The sequence below is a fragment of the Pogona vitticeps genome, chromosome 5, assembly GCF_051106095.1.
Source record: "Pogona vitticeps strain Pit_001003342236 chromosome 5, PviZW2.1, whole genome shotgun sequence".
Classification (NCBI taxonomy): Eukaryota; Metazoa; Chordata; class Lepidosauria; order Squamata; family Agamidae; genus Pogona; species Pogona vitticeps.
In genome coordinates, this window is record NC_135787.1 from 119392469 (window position 1) to 119406382 (window position 13914).

General features: G+C 41.8%; 1 protein-coding gene across 1 annotated transcript in view; it reads left to right on the top strand.

Annotated features, from left to right (window-relative positions):
* The first annotated feature begins 4932 nt into the window (after positions 1-4932).
* KIF21A (kinesin family member 21A) overlaps positions 4933-13914 on the top strand; it is an 88779-nt gene continuing 79797 nt past the window's right edge. Inside the window, exons 1-3 of the mRNA XM_073000631.2 lie at positions 4933-4979; positions 6744-6966; positions 8664-8846. Of these exons, the coding sequence (XP_072856732.2) occupies positions 4948-4979; positions 6744-6966; positions 8664-8846 (438 nt within the window). The 5' untranslated portion in view covers positions 4933-4947. The remainder of the gene's footprint in view (positions 4980-6743; positions 6967-8663; positions 8847-13914) is intronic.

A 13914-nucleotide genomic window follows, 5' to 3' on the forward strand; every position in this document is an offset into this window, starting at 1 on the left:
TCTACCTTCTGTTCAAAAACAGAGCAGCTTCTGTTCCCTTGAAACAGTCAACACAGTAAACACGAAGAGGAAAAACCTCCCCTGGGGTTTGGTTTGGTTTGGAGCTTTTATGGGAGTTGATTGACCAGCCAACAAATTGATTAACCCAAAAGGAAATAAATAAATAAATAAATCAGATGCTAGTATGTATTGTTTTCTCCCCCCTTCCACAGGCTGAAGGCCAGGAGTGAAGCTAATGTGACACAGAATCGGATCTTGAAACAGTATTTTCTCTGGCTTGCCTGATTCTGTTTCTTTTTGCACAATTCTACAACTACACATTTTTCTCATTTTTAATTTTTTTTTTTGAAAAGAATCTAGGCTAGCTGTTTGAAGTATAAAACTGAGATTATAAAACTCTTACGAGGTTCATGAGATGCTTCTGCAGTAAAGTATCACGCACTTTCGTGGGCCACACATCAGATATTCAGAATACATTAATGAGTGTCCACATGGGAGGCACAGAAGCTATAGCTTTCCAGTGTTGCTTTCCTCCAATTCCCCTTGTAAATGGCCCCAGAGTTTCCCTCCATTTACTCGCATGTGGAAAAAAACACATACACTGGGATTTATTCAAAACTGGGGAAAATAGCTAACACAGCGGGGTACAGCTACAAACAGTGGGTTGCCGTAAGCTAACTCCTTGAATGTGGAGGCAGGAGACTCATTTATCTTTCTTTCCAGATTGCAGAGGGAGAACAAAGACCTCTCCCCCAAGTAGATTGAGGGTTCCATGGAGATGGGCCAGGAACTGGGTCTGGCAGCGCAGGTGAAAGATTACCATTAGAGATGGGCATGAACTGCTTGCTGATTTGGTTGATGGCTGAACAAGTACTCCATGGTTTAGCACCCTGTCCCCTCTGGCAGGCGGCCACTCAAAGGCAGTTCCCAGAGAAGGTGGGGCAGAGAAGTTGGGGTGCCAGAGCGGGTGAGGTGTTGAACTCCGAAACACTTCTTTGGGCATCAGCCAGACCGGCACTGTCAGGACTGGGGCCAAGCCAGAACCCTGCAACCTTGGTGCAGGCAGGTGGATCGGGCTATATAAGAACAGGCCTTCCCCACAGACCTTTGCCTCAGCAATGAAGGTCTCCGGCTGTGCTGTGGTACGGATTCTGCCTTGCCTGCCAGCCTCCTTGTTCCTTCCTTGCCTCTTGTATCCGTGGACCCTGTTGCCTTCATATGGTTTCTCTTGTCTTTGACCCCTGGACTGTCTGACCACGGTTTGCATTATCCTTCTACTCAGCTGCTGTTTGGACTTAAAAACCTAGCTGGTTGCTCTTGGCTTGGACTGTGGGGTTGGTTCTACCTTGTACCAGTGGTCTTGCTCTGGGCTGGGTTCTGGTGCCTCCTCTACTGAATCCTCACAGGCACAAACCACCAAACCACCTGATGGCATAAGAAACAAAGAGGATTCTGTCCTATAAGTTTGCTTTCCACAACTAACTTCTTAATTTGATGTCTGAATAATGCAACAATTAATACAAAGTTAGTTGGCTAACTTTGAGAACAAGACTCTAAGTTGGTGGTTCCCAGCCTTAGATAACTTAGGTGTTCTTGGACTACAACTCCCAGAAACCCTAGCCAGCACAGCTGGCAGTGAAGGCTTCTGGGAATTGCAGTCCAAGAACACCTGGGTTACTCAAGGTTGGGAACCACTGCTCTAAGCTGATTTAGAGGCTTGGTTCAGAGGTATGTATGTAGAAGACTATAGAGTTTGTGCTTCCTAAATGTAATATGTGACATGAGCCTCCATAAGATGCATGTAGAGGATTCCATGCTCCTGTGTTTGGAAGGGACTGTTAATGTTTTTAAGACTTGGCATAGAGCCTTGGCATAATGTAGCACTTCATGCTGGCTGGAGGATTCTCAAAGGTGTAGTTAAAAAATTAATTAATTTTTCCAAGCTATGGCCTTAATGAGTGTAAAAGATTGATCACATCAAGCAAAGAATATTTTGAATTGCTTCCCTCAGACGATTAATAGTTTTCTTCTGTGCACCTTGTTTTTGGTATAAACTAAAGGCATGTAGGAATTCAAATAGCTGGTTTGGTTTGTTTCTTGAAGAAAAAAGGTCCTTGTGAGGGTGTTTTTAAGAAAGTTGTGTGGAATAGAGGTTGGGTATAAATGCAACAAACATTGTGCCCACACATGTAGAATTTTCTTTTAGATTGTTCTGCAAAACAGTGGAATATCAGGGCTTGAAAATAATGTTTCTTTCTAAACTGAGAAGTGGTCTAAGCCTCTTTTGATGCTAGGATGGAGCCAGGCAGGTACTGTTATATATTTTCCCCCTTGCCTCCTGTCTGTTAACCCTAGATTCCTATTTGTACGTGATACATTCATGTGTAACTTTCAAGAGACGGTTGTGTACCTGCTTGGAGAGAGGACCTATTTTTCTTTGATAGCAAACACTAAGCTTTCCCTCTCTTTTTGTCTTTTGCTGGCAAGCAAACAAAAGACCCAGTCAGCCTGCCATCTGTATCAGGATGCCTGACAGACTATTGCAAAGTGCCCTGAGAACTGTTTATGGGGGAGAGTGTGGAGTTTGACATATTTCCAACTGATGTTAGCAAATGCCTAGTAATGAACAAGAGAAATTCAAGAAAACAAAATCAAAATGTAAACAAGAAATAGTGAAGCTAACTTTGAAAACTGTGGTGCAGTAGAATAACTATGAGTGTTGTAAATTAAATGTCTGTGTAGAGAAGCCTGCCTCAATGAGAGCTCCTGAAATGGATAATATCTTTAAGAAAATAAATCTCATTAAGGAAAGCAAACCCATGACAGCAACGTAAGCGAACTGTCGCCAGACAAATCCAATTATGCTAGTGCCATATTTTTCTTTTAATTAAATTACCTAGCCAGGACTGTTTCTCTTTCTATTATTTGCTTATTAACAGTGACAGTTTATAGTTTTCCAGATTCTCAGTTTTACTCTTTTATATTGTGAAGGTGTAGGTCAGAGTGTGCCGTCCTCAGAAGAGAAAGACCTGCAGGAAGAGAGTAGTTGTGCAGAAGGGATTTTAGTGGAAATAGAACGCGAGGAAGATTTACAAAGGAGACCGACGGAAGTGTGCCTGGTTGATGAGGGAGGAGCCGAACTGGACTTGATCATGTGGGAGGAGGTGAAAGGGGAAGGATCGAACGCGCGGGAATTCGGTTGGTTGGGGGAAGGCGAGCTGGGCAGATGCACTAATAGGGGAGTGCAGACTGACTGGTTGACAGACATGAGGAGCCAAGCGGACTTGGCTCAAGGCTTCCCGAATATAAAGAAAGAGGGAGGACTCTTACCGGAGCCTTCTCTACCCAGCGGACGCGGTCGGGCATATGAGCCCCTAGAATGGAGGGTCTCGGTTTTCCCGGTGAGCTACCCTGGTGGGGGCCGGAGAGTTATCCACCCGGGCCCAGAGTTTCAACAGAAGCCTCCCGAGGGGGATTGGGCCCGCCATCCCTGTTGTGGGACCGTGTGTGCCGTGAGGAGTGCCCCCCTAAGACCGTTAACGGATCGCGAGCGGTTCGGCCCGGCACCCTGGTAAGGGAAGAGTTGGACCCAGCCGTGGTGAAAGCAAAAAGATATACCTTGTTATCGGATGAAGTGTTAAAGGATCCGTTTGATCCTGTAGAGTTAAGTGTACATTCAAATAAAGTTGTTACTTCGGAAGAAATGGACTCTCCTCCGTGTCTTTTTCCCGCCTTTACTACCCAACCCCCCCGGCTGAAGACGGACCTTGTCACATATATGCATCTCTTTTTGTCCTTTTTTTAAAAAAATCAGATTTTGGGAATTTGTGGCTTTGCTAGGAACTAGCAAATTGATAATAAAATTAACAAAACAAAATACGTATTTATCACCAGCTACCCATTCTAAATGGTTGGGGAAATCAAAATGGATTGCAGTCTTTAACATTATGTACGAATAAAATAATTTGGCTGAGGTACTGAACATGAGCAGAAAAACATTTCTGTTCACATAAGGTTATGTGCTTCTCATTGTATTTTCTCATGCTCTATCTCATGATTAGACATGGGAACAAATAAGAAACAAATTGTGACATTCGTTAAAAATAGCTGATTTGTTAATATTCATCCTTTTGTATTTGTCAGTTCCAGAGACCCCGACAAATATGGACCAATATTTCTCCATTTTTATTCATCCCTCATAGGCAGCGAGGGAAGGCAGCCTTCCTTCTCTGCCTATGGCCTTTCCACTCTGCCTGCTAAACAGCTGATGGGTGGGCCCATAGGCAGATAGCCCCTCCACAGCCTTTTCCTTCCCCTCCCTCCCTTAGCTACTGCTGGCTGAGCCACTGTGGCTTCTGCCCTCATGCCTCTGCTGCCAGCTTAGCAAAGAGCAGCCTGTCATAAGGGAAACAGGGCCACCCTTTGCAAAGATGGTGGCTGCGGCTTCCCTTAGTCAGGGAAGCTACAGCTGGCATTTTTGTAAAGGGCAGCCTGGGTCCCCTTAACCTGTGAAAGGCAGGACAGATGGTGGGTGCGGACGATGGAGGCAGGGGGGCAGGCTGTGGGGGTGGAGGGCTCATTTTTTTTCTTTTTTAAGACAGGCTCAGGCTGCCTAAGAAACCTGATAAACCGACAAACTGATTTGTGGTTCGTCTATTCACAGGCAATATGTGGTTCCTGGTGTGTTAACCTTGACAGACCAGAAACCAGGACAAACTGCTATTTTGGTAGTTCTTCCCTATCTCTATGGTCATTATGTTTTGTATGGTTTGTTACCTTCAGGAGCAGACAGTTAGGAGATAGAAGCAGGGAGAGGAGGAGAGAAAGCACCTCATGAATTAGCAAAATCCGTTGGCTCACTGCAGCTTTGGATTCATCTGTGTGAGCAGGGATCTAGGGATGTATTCACTTGTGTTTATCCTGCTTTGCTCGCTTCAGCATGAGGTGATGACCTCACTAGCATATGTGAAACAGACAAGGTTTGTTACATAGACAATCCTTTATCAAAACATTGTACAATTTAAGATGTTGTTTGTGAGGTGCTTTGAGCACTATGTGTACTTTTATTCAAAGTAGGTCTTTTAAACTATACTTTTGTTTCTTGCTACTTGGCTAGCTATACTGATAGTTTATTTTTACATTGATCTGGTGGCTATAAATGCTTTGAATAAATACCAGTATTTACTATGTTAGGCAAGACCTTGGGGGGGGGGCGGTGGGGGAAGAATAATTTCTTTGACCTCTCTTAGTAGTATAAATCTTGGTTGATGTTTAACTGGGCAGACCTGTAGAACAGAGAAATCACTGGAGTGTGAAGTTACATGATTGTTCATATCTGCCAGGCAGACTTGTAAAAAGTAGGCAGGTTGACAGAATGTGTTTTATGATTTCAAATAATTGTTTCCTTAAGAGTAGTCATCAATGGTTTTTCCAGTTTTCTCTTATATGGCACGTTATGTTTGGGGCATGTGCTACTGTGAATCTTTTTTGCAAAGGGATTAACTGGTTTTATAGTTATAAACTTTTAAAAATTCTCATTGTGTAGGCTGTCATGAGGTGTGGTATACCGCTTCTTTGTAGTTGAAAAGTTTACATCTTTAGATCACCTGTTCTTAACTCAAGTGATGAAGGTGGAGAGGCCAGTTGAAGGAATTTTCTGTTTTTCTAACTTCTGCTGCAGGAGTCCTCCAGATGTCTTCAAATGTCTCCAGCTAATTATCAGTTCAAAAATAAGTTGTAAAATGTTGAACACTAAAATGGTGTGTCATTCTCCATCAGACAGAAAGGAGTCAAGGCCACAGTCTCTCACTTATACACTGCCTGCATAGCACTGTATGTACAGTCTCCACTGGAATGAAAATTTCATTGGTGCTCAATGGATAGTAATTTAAACTTCTTCATATTGGACATAAATTTACAGTGACTGCCATTGTTCCTCTAATGTGGTTGCCACTTGGTTCTTCCCTAGAGTACAGGGAAGGTATAATGAAAAGCATAGTTGCCTTTGAGAGTTCTGAGATATAAATAACAGTTTAATTATTAGAATCATGTCATATGCAAATACACTGTTTCAGTTAAAAGCAATCTGAGAAGTCCTGCAGTATTTCAGTAGATAAATAGTAAGGTGAAAGAAATCATTTGATTTGCTATATGAGATTACCCACTTCCACCTCTCAATCAGCTTTTTCTCCTGGATAGTTCCAGATCAACAGTTCTGTTGTTGAATGTGCATCCGGTACCCTCTTGGGAAGGGGGTTAAAGCAGTGTCAAATGAAGATGGATTTTGAGCAGAATAGGCAGAACGGATATTAACCACACTTCCTTGCTTTCCCTGACACTCCTTCAGAATTATGTTCCAGATGAGGTCCATTGAATTGCCATTGTTTGAGTTATGAACCTAAAAAGTTACAACAGCAAGTTCAATTTTACTGCACACATTTTGTGCATTGAAAATAAAGGTTTCTTATTACTTGGATGCCGAGCTTGTTGGTACAGTACTTTCATTCCTGGCATCTCTGGACTTGAATGAATGTCTAAAAATCACTATTGTTATATGAAGGTGGAAGAGTTCTTCCTTTCTTTTTCTGGTAGTGAATATTGTAAATGATTTCTTACTGCCCATAACTAGTCTGACGAATTTATTGCTTTTTTTGGGGGGGGACTTGTGATATAAGTAAGTGTATGTTGTATTGTCTCCCAGTGATGCAATGTTTAGTCTCTTAATTTCTTTCTCCCCAAAACAGAATTAGACCTCAGCTAGCCAAAGAGAAGATTGAAGGATGTCACATCTGTACATCTGTCACACCTGGTGAACCTCAAGTGTTCCTGGGCAAAGATAAGGCCTTCACTTTTGATTATATGTTTGATATTGAATCTCGGCAAGAGGAGATCTACACGCAGTGCATAGAAAAACTGGTTGAAGGTTGTTTCGAAGGATACAATGCTACAGTGTTTGCTTATGGTCAGGTGAGCATTATGCATGCTTCCAAATGAACTGTTTGCTTTCCAGTAAATGCAAATATTTTTTATGGATTAAAAAAGCAACTTCTAGGGAAGAACTTTGCTTTCATTCAAGCAGATACAATTTCAGATTTTGACACTGGTGAAGAGAAATAGATTTCAATCTATAAAAAGTTAGCAAGGTTTTTAAAGAATAATCTTCTTGTGTATTTAGGATTAAATTGCAAAGTAGCAATTTATTTTAGTTAACAACCAGGCAGCAATTTTGAAGCAGAGGTGTATATGCTAGTACCCCGGCTTGAATTACAGTAGCCCTAATTTGAGGTGAGAGCAATTGGATAAGACCTATGCTGAGCTTGGAAGGTTATTATTTTTTTGAAAGAAACAGTTCTGAGTGCTTCACATAATTAGTTATAATTAAAATTGAAATACTTTAGAAGTAACTCTTTACATTTGTTTTTGAAAAGTAATCATACTCACCTGTATTACAGAATATGTATGACAGTAGTGAGGCGACATCTGAAAAAGTTAATTAAAATGGTTAGTTATATCACAAAAGGAGTGAAATTCTCCCTCATACGTTACACTCATAATATATATTGTGGCTTAGCTATTGCAAAAGGGAACTAATTACAAGGAAGTCATTTCCAAGCAGTGAATTAGAAATGTTGCGCCTCTGACAGAACATCCTCTGGACCTATGCTGTCGTTTTCAATGTTCTGCTTCCATAAGGAAAATAAATTCCTCATTTCAAAGGAGGGAACTGGCAACACAGAACACAGGTGGTATTTGTCGTCCAATAGCAAATCAACTTATTTTTCTGCTGGGAAACTTTAACTTGACTGAACCTTTTCTCTTCTTCAGCAGTTTCATATGAATGTTTAAGGCAGCCAGTATTGAGGACAAGCGCTCAGTGCTCTAGATACCCAATTAATGGATTGTAATTATTTACTATTTCTAACATAGTTGTTCCAAAGGCTAAATTTTGGCAGGCATAACTGTATTACTGCTGGTATCATCTCATTCTGTAGAGCCCAGTTATTTGTCTGTAGATGTAGGAATTCCTCTAGTTCTGTGGTTCCCAACCTTTGGTCCTCAGATGTTCTACAATTCTCAAAAATCCTGACCAGCACAGCTAGTAGTGAAGGCTTCTGGGGCTTGTAGTCCAAGAACATCTGGGGACCCAAGGTTGGGAGCCACTGCACTACCATAATCACAAGTGGTCAACAACTCAAGTTTATGACGGTGAGCAATTGTCTCCTGGCTTCCTTGCGTTCAGACAAATATGCAGTTGCTTTGTTGATGGGCTTACATATACTGTTGATACTTTGAACTAGAGCAAAAAATACTACTGTACTCCATTGCCTGCATGTTTTGAATTGCCCCTTTCTTAGCAACATCTGTAGAACTGAGTCCCTGACACTTTTCCACAGCCATTTCTCTGAAGGAAAGCTTAGCTTACTCTCGATATTATAGCTTTAGTACTCCTTTCTGTCACCTAAATGTCTTAATTGCCTTTGAAATATTATTTCCTCATAATGTAATTCATGTGGGAAAATAGAAAGTGAATAGCTGGAATCAGAGGCCATTTTGACCAGCACTAACGTTTCAGAGAGCGTTTAACTGTCTTTTTTGACATGGAGTTAGTCTTTGTATATATGTATTTTATTGCATCTTAATGATGTTTGGTCTCTTAAATGCAGACAGGTGCTGGTAAAACATACACAATGGGAACTGGATTTGATGTCAACATAATGGAAGAAGAACAGGGCATTATACCACGAGCTGTAAAACACCTTTATAGATGTATTGAGGAAAAGAAACATGCAGCTATTAAACAAGGGTTTCCTCCTCCAGAATGTAAAGTGAATGCTCAGTTCTTAGAGGTAAGACTTCATAGTACAGTGTGTCACTATGTAAAGCTATTTGGAAATCCTAATGCCTACTTATTCAGTTCTGATTATTATAGCAGCAAATATAATATTTGTATAAATATATACAAACATTATATTGCTAACATGTGCTGGATTATGGAGAAAGCCAGAGAGTTCCAGAAAAACATCTACTTCTGCTTCATTGGCTAGGCAAAAACCTTTGACTGTGTGGAACACAGCGAACTATGGCAAGCCCTTAAAGAAATGGGAGTGCCTGACCACCTTATCTATCTCCTGAGAAATCTATATGTGGGACAGGAAACAACAGTTAGAACTGGACATGGAACAACTGATTGGTTCAAAATTGGGAAAGAGTATGACAAGGCTGTATATTGTCCCCCAGCTTAATTAATTTATATGCAGAATACATCATGCAAAAGGCTGGACTGGAGGAATTCCAAGATGGAATTAAGATTGCCGGAAGAAACAACCTCAGATATGCAGATGATACCCCTCTGATGGCACAAAGTGAGGAGGAATTAAAGAACCTCTTAATGAGGGTGAAAGAGGAGAGTGCAAAAAATGGTCTGAAGCAACATCAAAAAAACTAAGATCATGGCCACTGTCCCCATCACCTCCTGGCAAATTGAAGGAGAAGATATGGAGATAATGACAGATTTTACCTTCTTAGGCTCCATGATCACTGCAGATGGTGATAGCAGCCCCGAAATCCTGAAGCTGAGGCTCCAATACTTTGGCCATCTCATGAGAAGAGAAGACTCCCTGGAAAAGACCCTGATGTTGGGAAAGTGTGAAGGCAAGAGGAGAAGGGGACGACAGAGGATGAGATGGATGGGCAGTGTCATAGAAGCTACCAACATGAATTTGACCCAACTCTGGGAGGCAGTGGAAGACAGGAGGGCCTGGTGTGCTCTGGTCCATGGGGTCACAAAGAGTCGGACACGACTAAATGACTAAACACCACCAACAACATAATGTTTGTTCAGTAAACATGCAGTAAATATTATATTGCTTTGGGTCTCATAAAGCTTTGTGGAGGAATGTAAATGACACTCTTATAAACATGAGCCATATAACACGCTGAGGACTTCCCCCTTAGTTTTCACTATGGTGATCAAAAATGGCCAGGATCTTATTGTTTAGTTATGTTGGTGCACCTGTAGTGGTATAAACTGCAGCAGTGAATTGTTGCTTGTTAGCAAGTCACTGCTTGTGTATACCTCATCATATTCCAGTGACATGAGTTGACACATGGTAAGTGATACAAGTGGCAGCTTGTCATTGTTGTTATATGTGTCAAGTTGCCCCTGACCTATGGTGACCTATAAATGAATGTTCTTCAGAATGTCCTGCTATTGTAGACTCAAGCTTGTGGCTTCCTTTAGGGAACTGGTTCATCTTTTATTTGGACTTCCTGTTTCTCCTTCAACCTTTGCCAGCATTGTTGTCTTTTTTTCTGTAGAATACTGTCTTTGGTGATGTGCCCAAACTGTGATTTTTGTCATTTTTGCCTTCAGAGGTAGCTCAGACTTGATTTGGTCATGTTCATCTTTCTGGCTGTGGAGGGTATCTACAAAGCTCTTCTCTAGCACTGTATTTGAAATAATCAATTTTTCCCATCAGTCTTTTTCACTGTCCACCTTTCACACGTTTAATTAGTAATCAGAAATACAATAGTGTGGATGATGTTGGTTGTAGTGTTCAATGACACAGCCTTACATTTGATGATCTTTTTTTAGTTCCTTCATTGCTGTCATTCCAAGTCTTCTTCTGATTTCTTCACTCTCCGTTTGGATTGATGATTGAACTGAGGTATACAGCTCATTAGTTAAGAGCAATTTGCCATTGCGATCTATACCATTGCACTCAGGCTCTTGTATCTAGGTACAGTAGTTGGATTCTGCTTAGTGTCTGTTTTAGAGCCAAAGAAAACTATTTTATTAGTATGGTTACCTCTATTTTAATATGACAGAGTAGTTGAATGAAGCCAGTAAACCTGTTCTCCAAGTCCACATTTAGAAATTTCTAAAGTAAGCCAGGTTTTAAATACCTTCTGGAGTTGACAATAACAATAACAAATAATATTTTTGTTAATAATAACAACTGTGTACTCTCAAGACAATTCTGCCTAATGGCAATCCTTTTTAGGGTTTTCTAGGTAGCACGTACTCAGAAATGGTTTACTGTTGCTTTCTTCTGGGGGCATTCTGGAACTGTGCAGTTTTCCCAAGGCTACACGGGCTGGCTCTCCTGAGATGCATCGTGAGGAATTGAACTCCCATCATCTGGCTCCACACTGCCTAATTTACAGAGCTACTGAGCTAGCTAATGTTACAGATGACTAATGTGTTACAGGTGCCTAATGTGTGTAGCTTCTGACGCAGCTGCATTTCTGCAAAAATATTAGTTAGAGTAGATTTATTATGGAGCTGGATTAGCAAGTGCTTAATGTGTTTAAATACAAATATTGTGTTAAAACATGGGCGCCACCACGTCCCATGTTAAAACTTTCTAGCTAATATTTATCTATTGTAAAGAAACGTAAAGGCTTGCAAGCTGCTCAGAATATAAAAACTATGCCCTTTGACTCCCCTTAATTTGGACTTTGCTTTCTGACGCTTTGAGAGTTAATCAGTTGCTATTTAGGGGGTGGAGGAACTAGCAGTTTGTAAGCAAAAACACAAAAAATAACGTTCTGTAAAAAATCATTTTTACTTTACCAGTGTGTGCAACTGATGATTGCAAAATGCTTCAGAATTCTTGTCATTTCCCAAGTCTGAACTATCTCTGGATTGGTGGTAGCCAAGCTTTGTATTAGGAGAGTTATATGCTCCCTACAATCAGCCTTAGTCAGTTATCTACTCACAGCGTTTTAAATTAGTTAAACAGTCTTCAAAAGTATATATATAAGACAATGTTTCAATTTATTATCATTAATACCTGATATGACATTCAATAATGCCATTTCAGGTTTTATATCTAATTTCTGCTGGGTAATTTCTTTTGCTACATCCCATACCTGTGTCCAATAATTTTTGACCTTTTCGCATGTCCACCACATGATAATAAGTTCCTGCATGGATCTCAGTTCTAATGAGGTATAACTAAGACATGCATCACTATGATCAAATCAAGACAATTTTAGGAATGGACACAATTGTCAGACCAACTTTGGCTATGCAAATGCACTCCTTGATATGACTTAGCCTTGAGAATCTAGGTTCATATCCAAATCCAAAAGTACTTCCAGAGTGCAATCTTGTTTCTTCAGGAGAGTAACTCCATCCAGCATAGGCTGCATCGCTGTTCTCTGGTCTGATTTTTAACTGACCAGGAGTAGCTGTTTCATGTCTGGATTTAATTTCTTATCTGGTATTAATGCCCCCCTCCCACCTCAGGTTTTTTGTCCTCGTCTTCTAGGCAAGTTGGCAGGCAGTGTCAACATCTGCAAGCGTGCCGCCTGGACTGGAAGACTAGGCAAGCTCTTTGACACCTTCACCTTGTCTACAGTTGACCCTTCAGTTTGCATTGTCCCCTTCTTTCACTCCTGGTGCTCTGTTACATTGGACACCTGGGTTCTTTTCATTGTAGCCAGGGGCTACGCCATTGAATTTGATATTTACCCTATCATGGGCCGCTTTATGTCCTCCCCCCCCTTCTTTGGAAGACGAGATACGGGCCCTACTCCAGAAGGATGCTATCCATTTGCATCATTCTGATGCGTCATTGGGATTTTATTCTGGATATTTCACTATCCCAAAAAAGGATGGGGGGCTCTGCCCCATACTTGATCTGCGCAACTTGAACTGGTATATTGCTCCTTGGCGATTTTATATGGTCTCTTTGGAGGCCACCATTCACATGCTTCATCACGGTGACTGGTTATAGTTCTAGATTTGAAGGATGCTTATTTTCATATTAGCATCAGATCAGATCACAGGTGATTTCTCAGGTTTTCAGTTGGAGGAGTAATATATGAGTTCAAGGCCCTTCCCTTTGGATGGTCTACTGCCCTTCGGGTGTTCACCAAGTGTCTGGCTCCTGTGGTAGCACATTTGCGTCTTCAAGGCATCACGGTGTTTCCTTATTTGGATGACTGGCTACTGGTAGCACAGTCCGAGTCGCAGGCAGAAAGGCATACAGCGCTAACGCTATCTCTGCTGTCAACCCTAGGCCTGAAGGTCAATGTGGACACATCAACATTGTGTCCTACCTAGAGAGTGGCGTATATAGGAGCAACTTTGGATGCCTTGTTGGATTGAGACTCTCTCCCTCTGGATAGGATTTCAAAGATCAAGTCTATGCTATGCTGCTTCCTCCCAGGAGCATGGGTACCAGCCTTGCATGTTCAGCAGCTGCTTGGCCTCATGGCATCCACCACAGCTGTGGTGCAGCATGCCTGCCTAAAAATGAGGTTACTGCAAGCTTGGTTCCTTTCACTGTTCTCAGTGGCACTAGATCACCCGACCAAGTGTTTACAGGTCACGCCTGAATTGGCCACTCAATTGGCTTTGTGGAATCTCCCATCAAATCTGGTGATAGGAAGACCCTTTGGCCAACTGACCCCATCCCTTCAAATAACTACAGATGTCAGCCCAACAGGCTGGGGTGCTCATTTGGGCTCTCAAACGATCCATGGCCATTAGTCTTCGATGGAGGCGCATCTTCTCATCAACCAGCTGGAGCTCCTGGCAATTACCAAGGTGTTTCGAGCGTTCGAGACTCTCTTAGTCAGTCGGGTGGTCCAGGTTGCGGCAGACAACATGATGGCAGTGTTTTATATCAACAAGCAAGGGGGTCACCTACTTGCTCCAGCTGCTCTACTTGGCTGTTGACTTGTGGGAGTAGTCCTTTGTTCGCCACATCTACCCGGTGGCAGTCCACATGGCAGGTGAGGGGAATGCTTTGGTGGACCACCTCAGCAGGCTCCAGTCCTGTTCCCATGAGTGGACTTTAGACAACACCATCTTTCACCAGCTTTGCCATCGGTGGGCGCTGTGCAGTTGTATGTCTTTGCATCTCAGGACAACAGGAAGTGCAAGAATTACTGCTCGAGGTC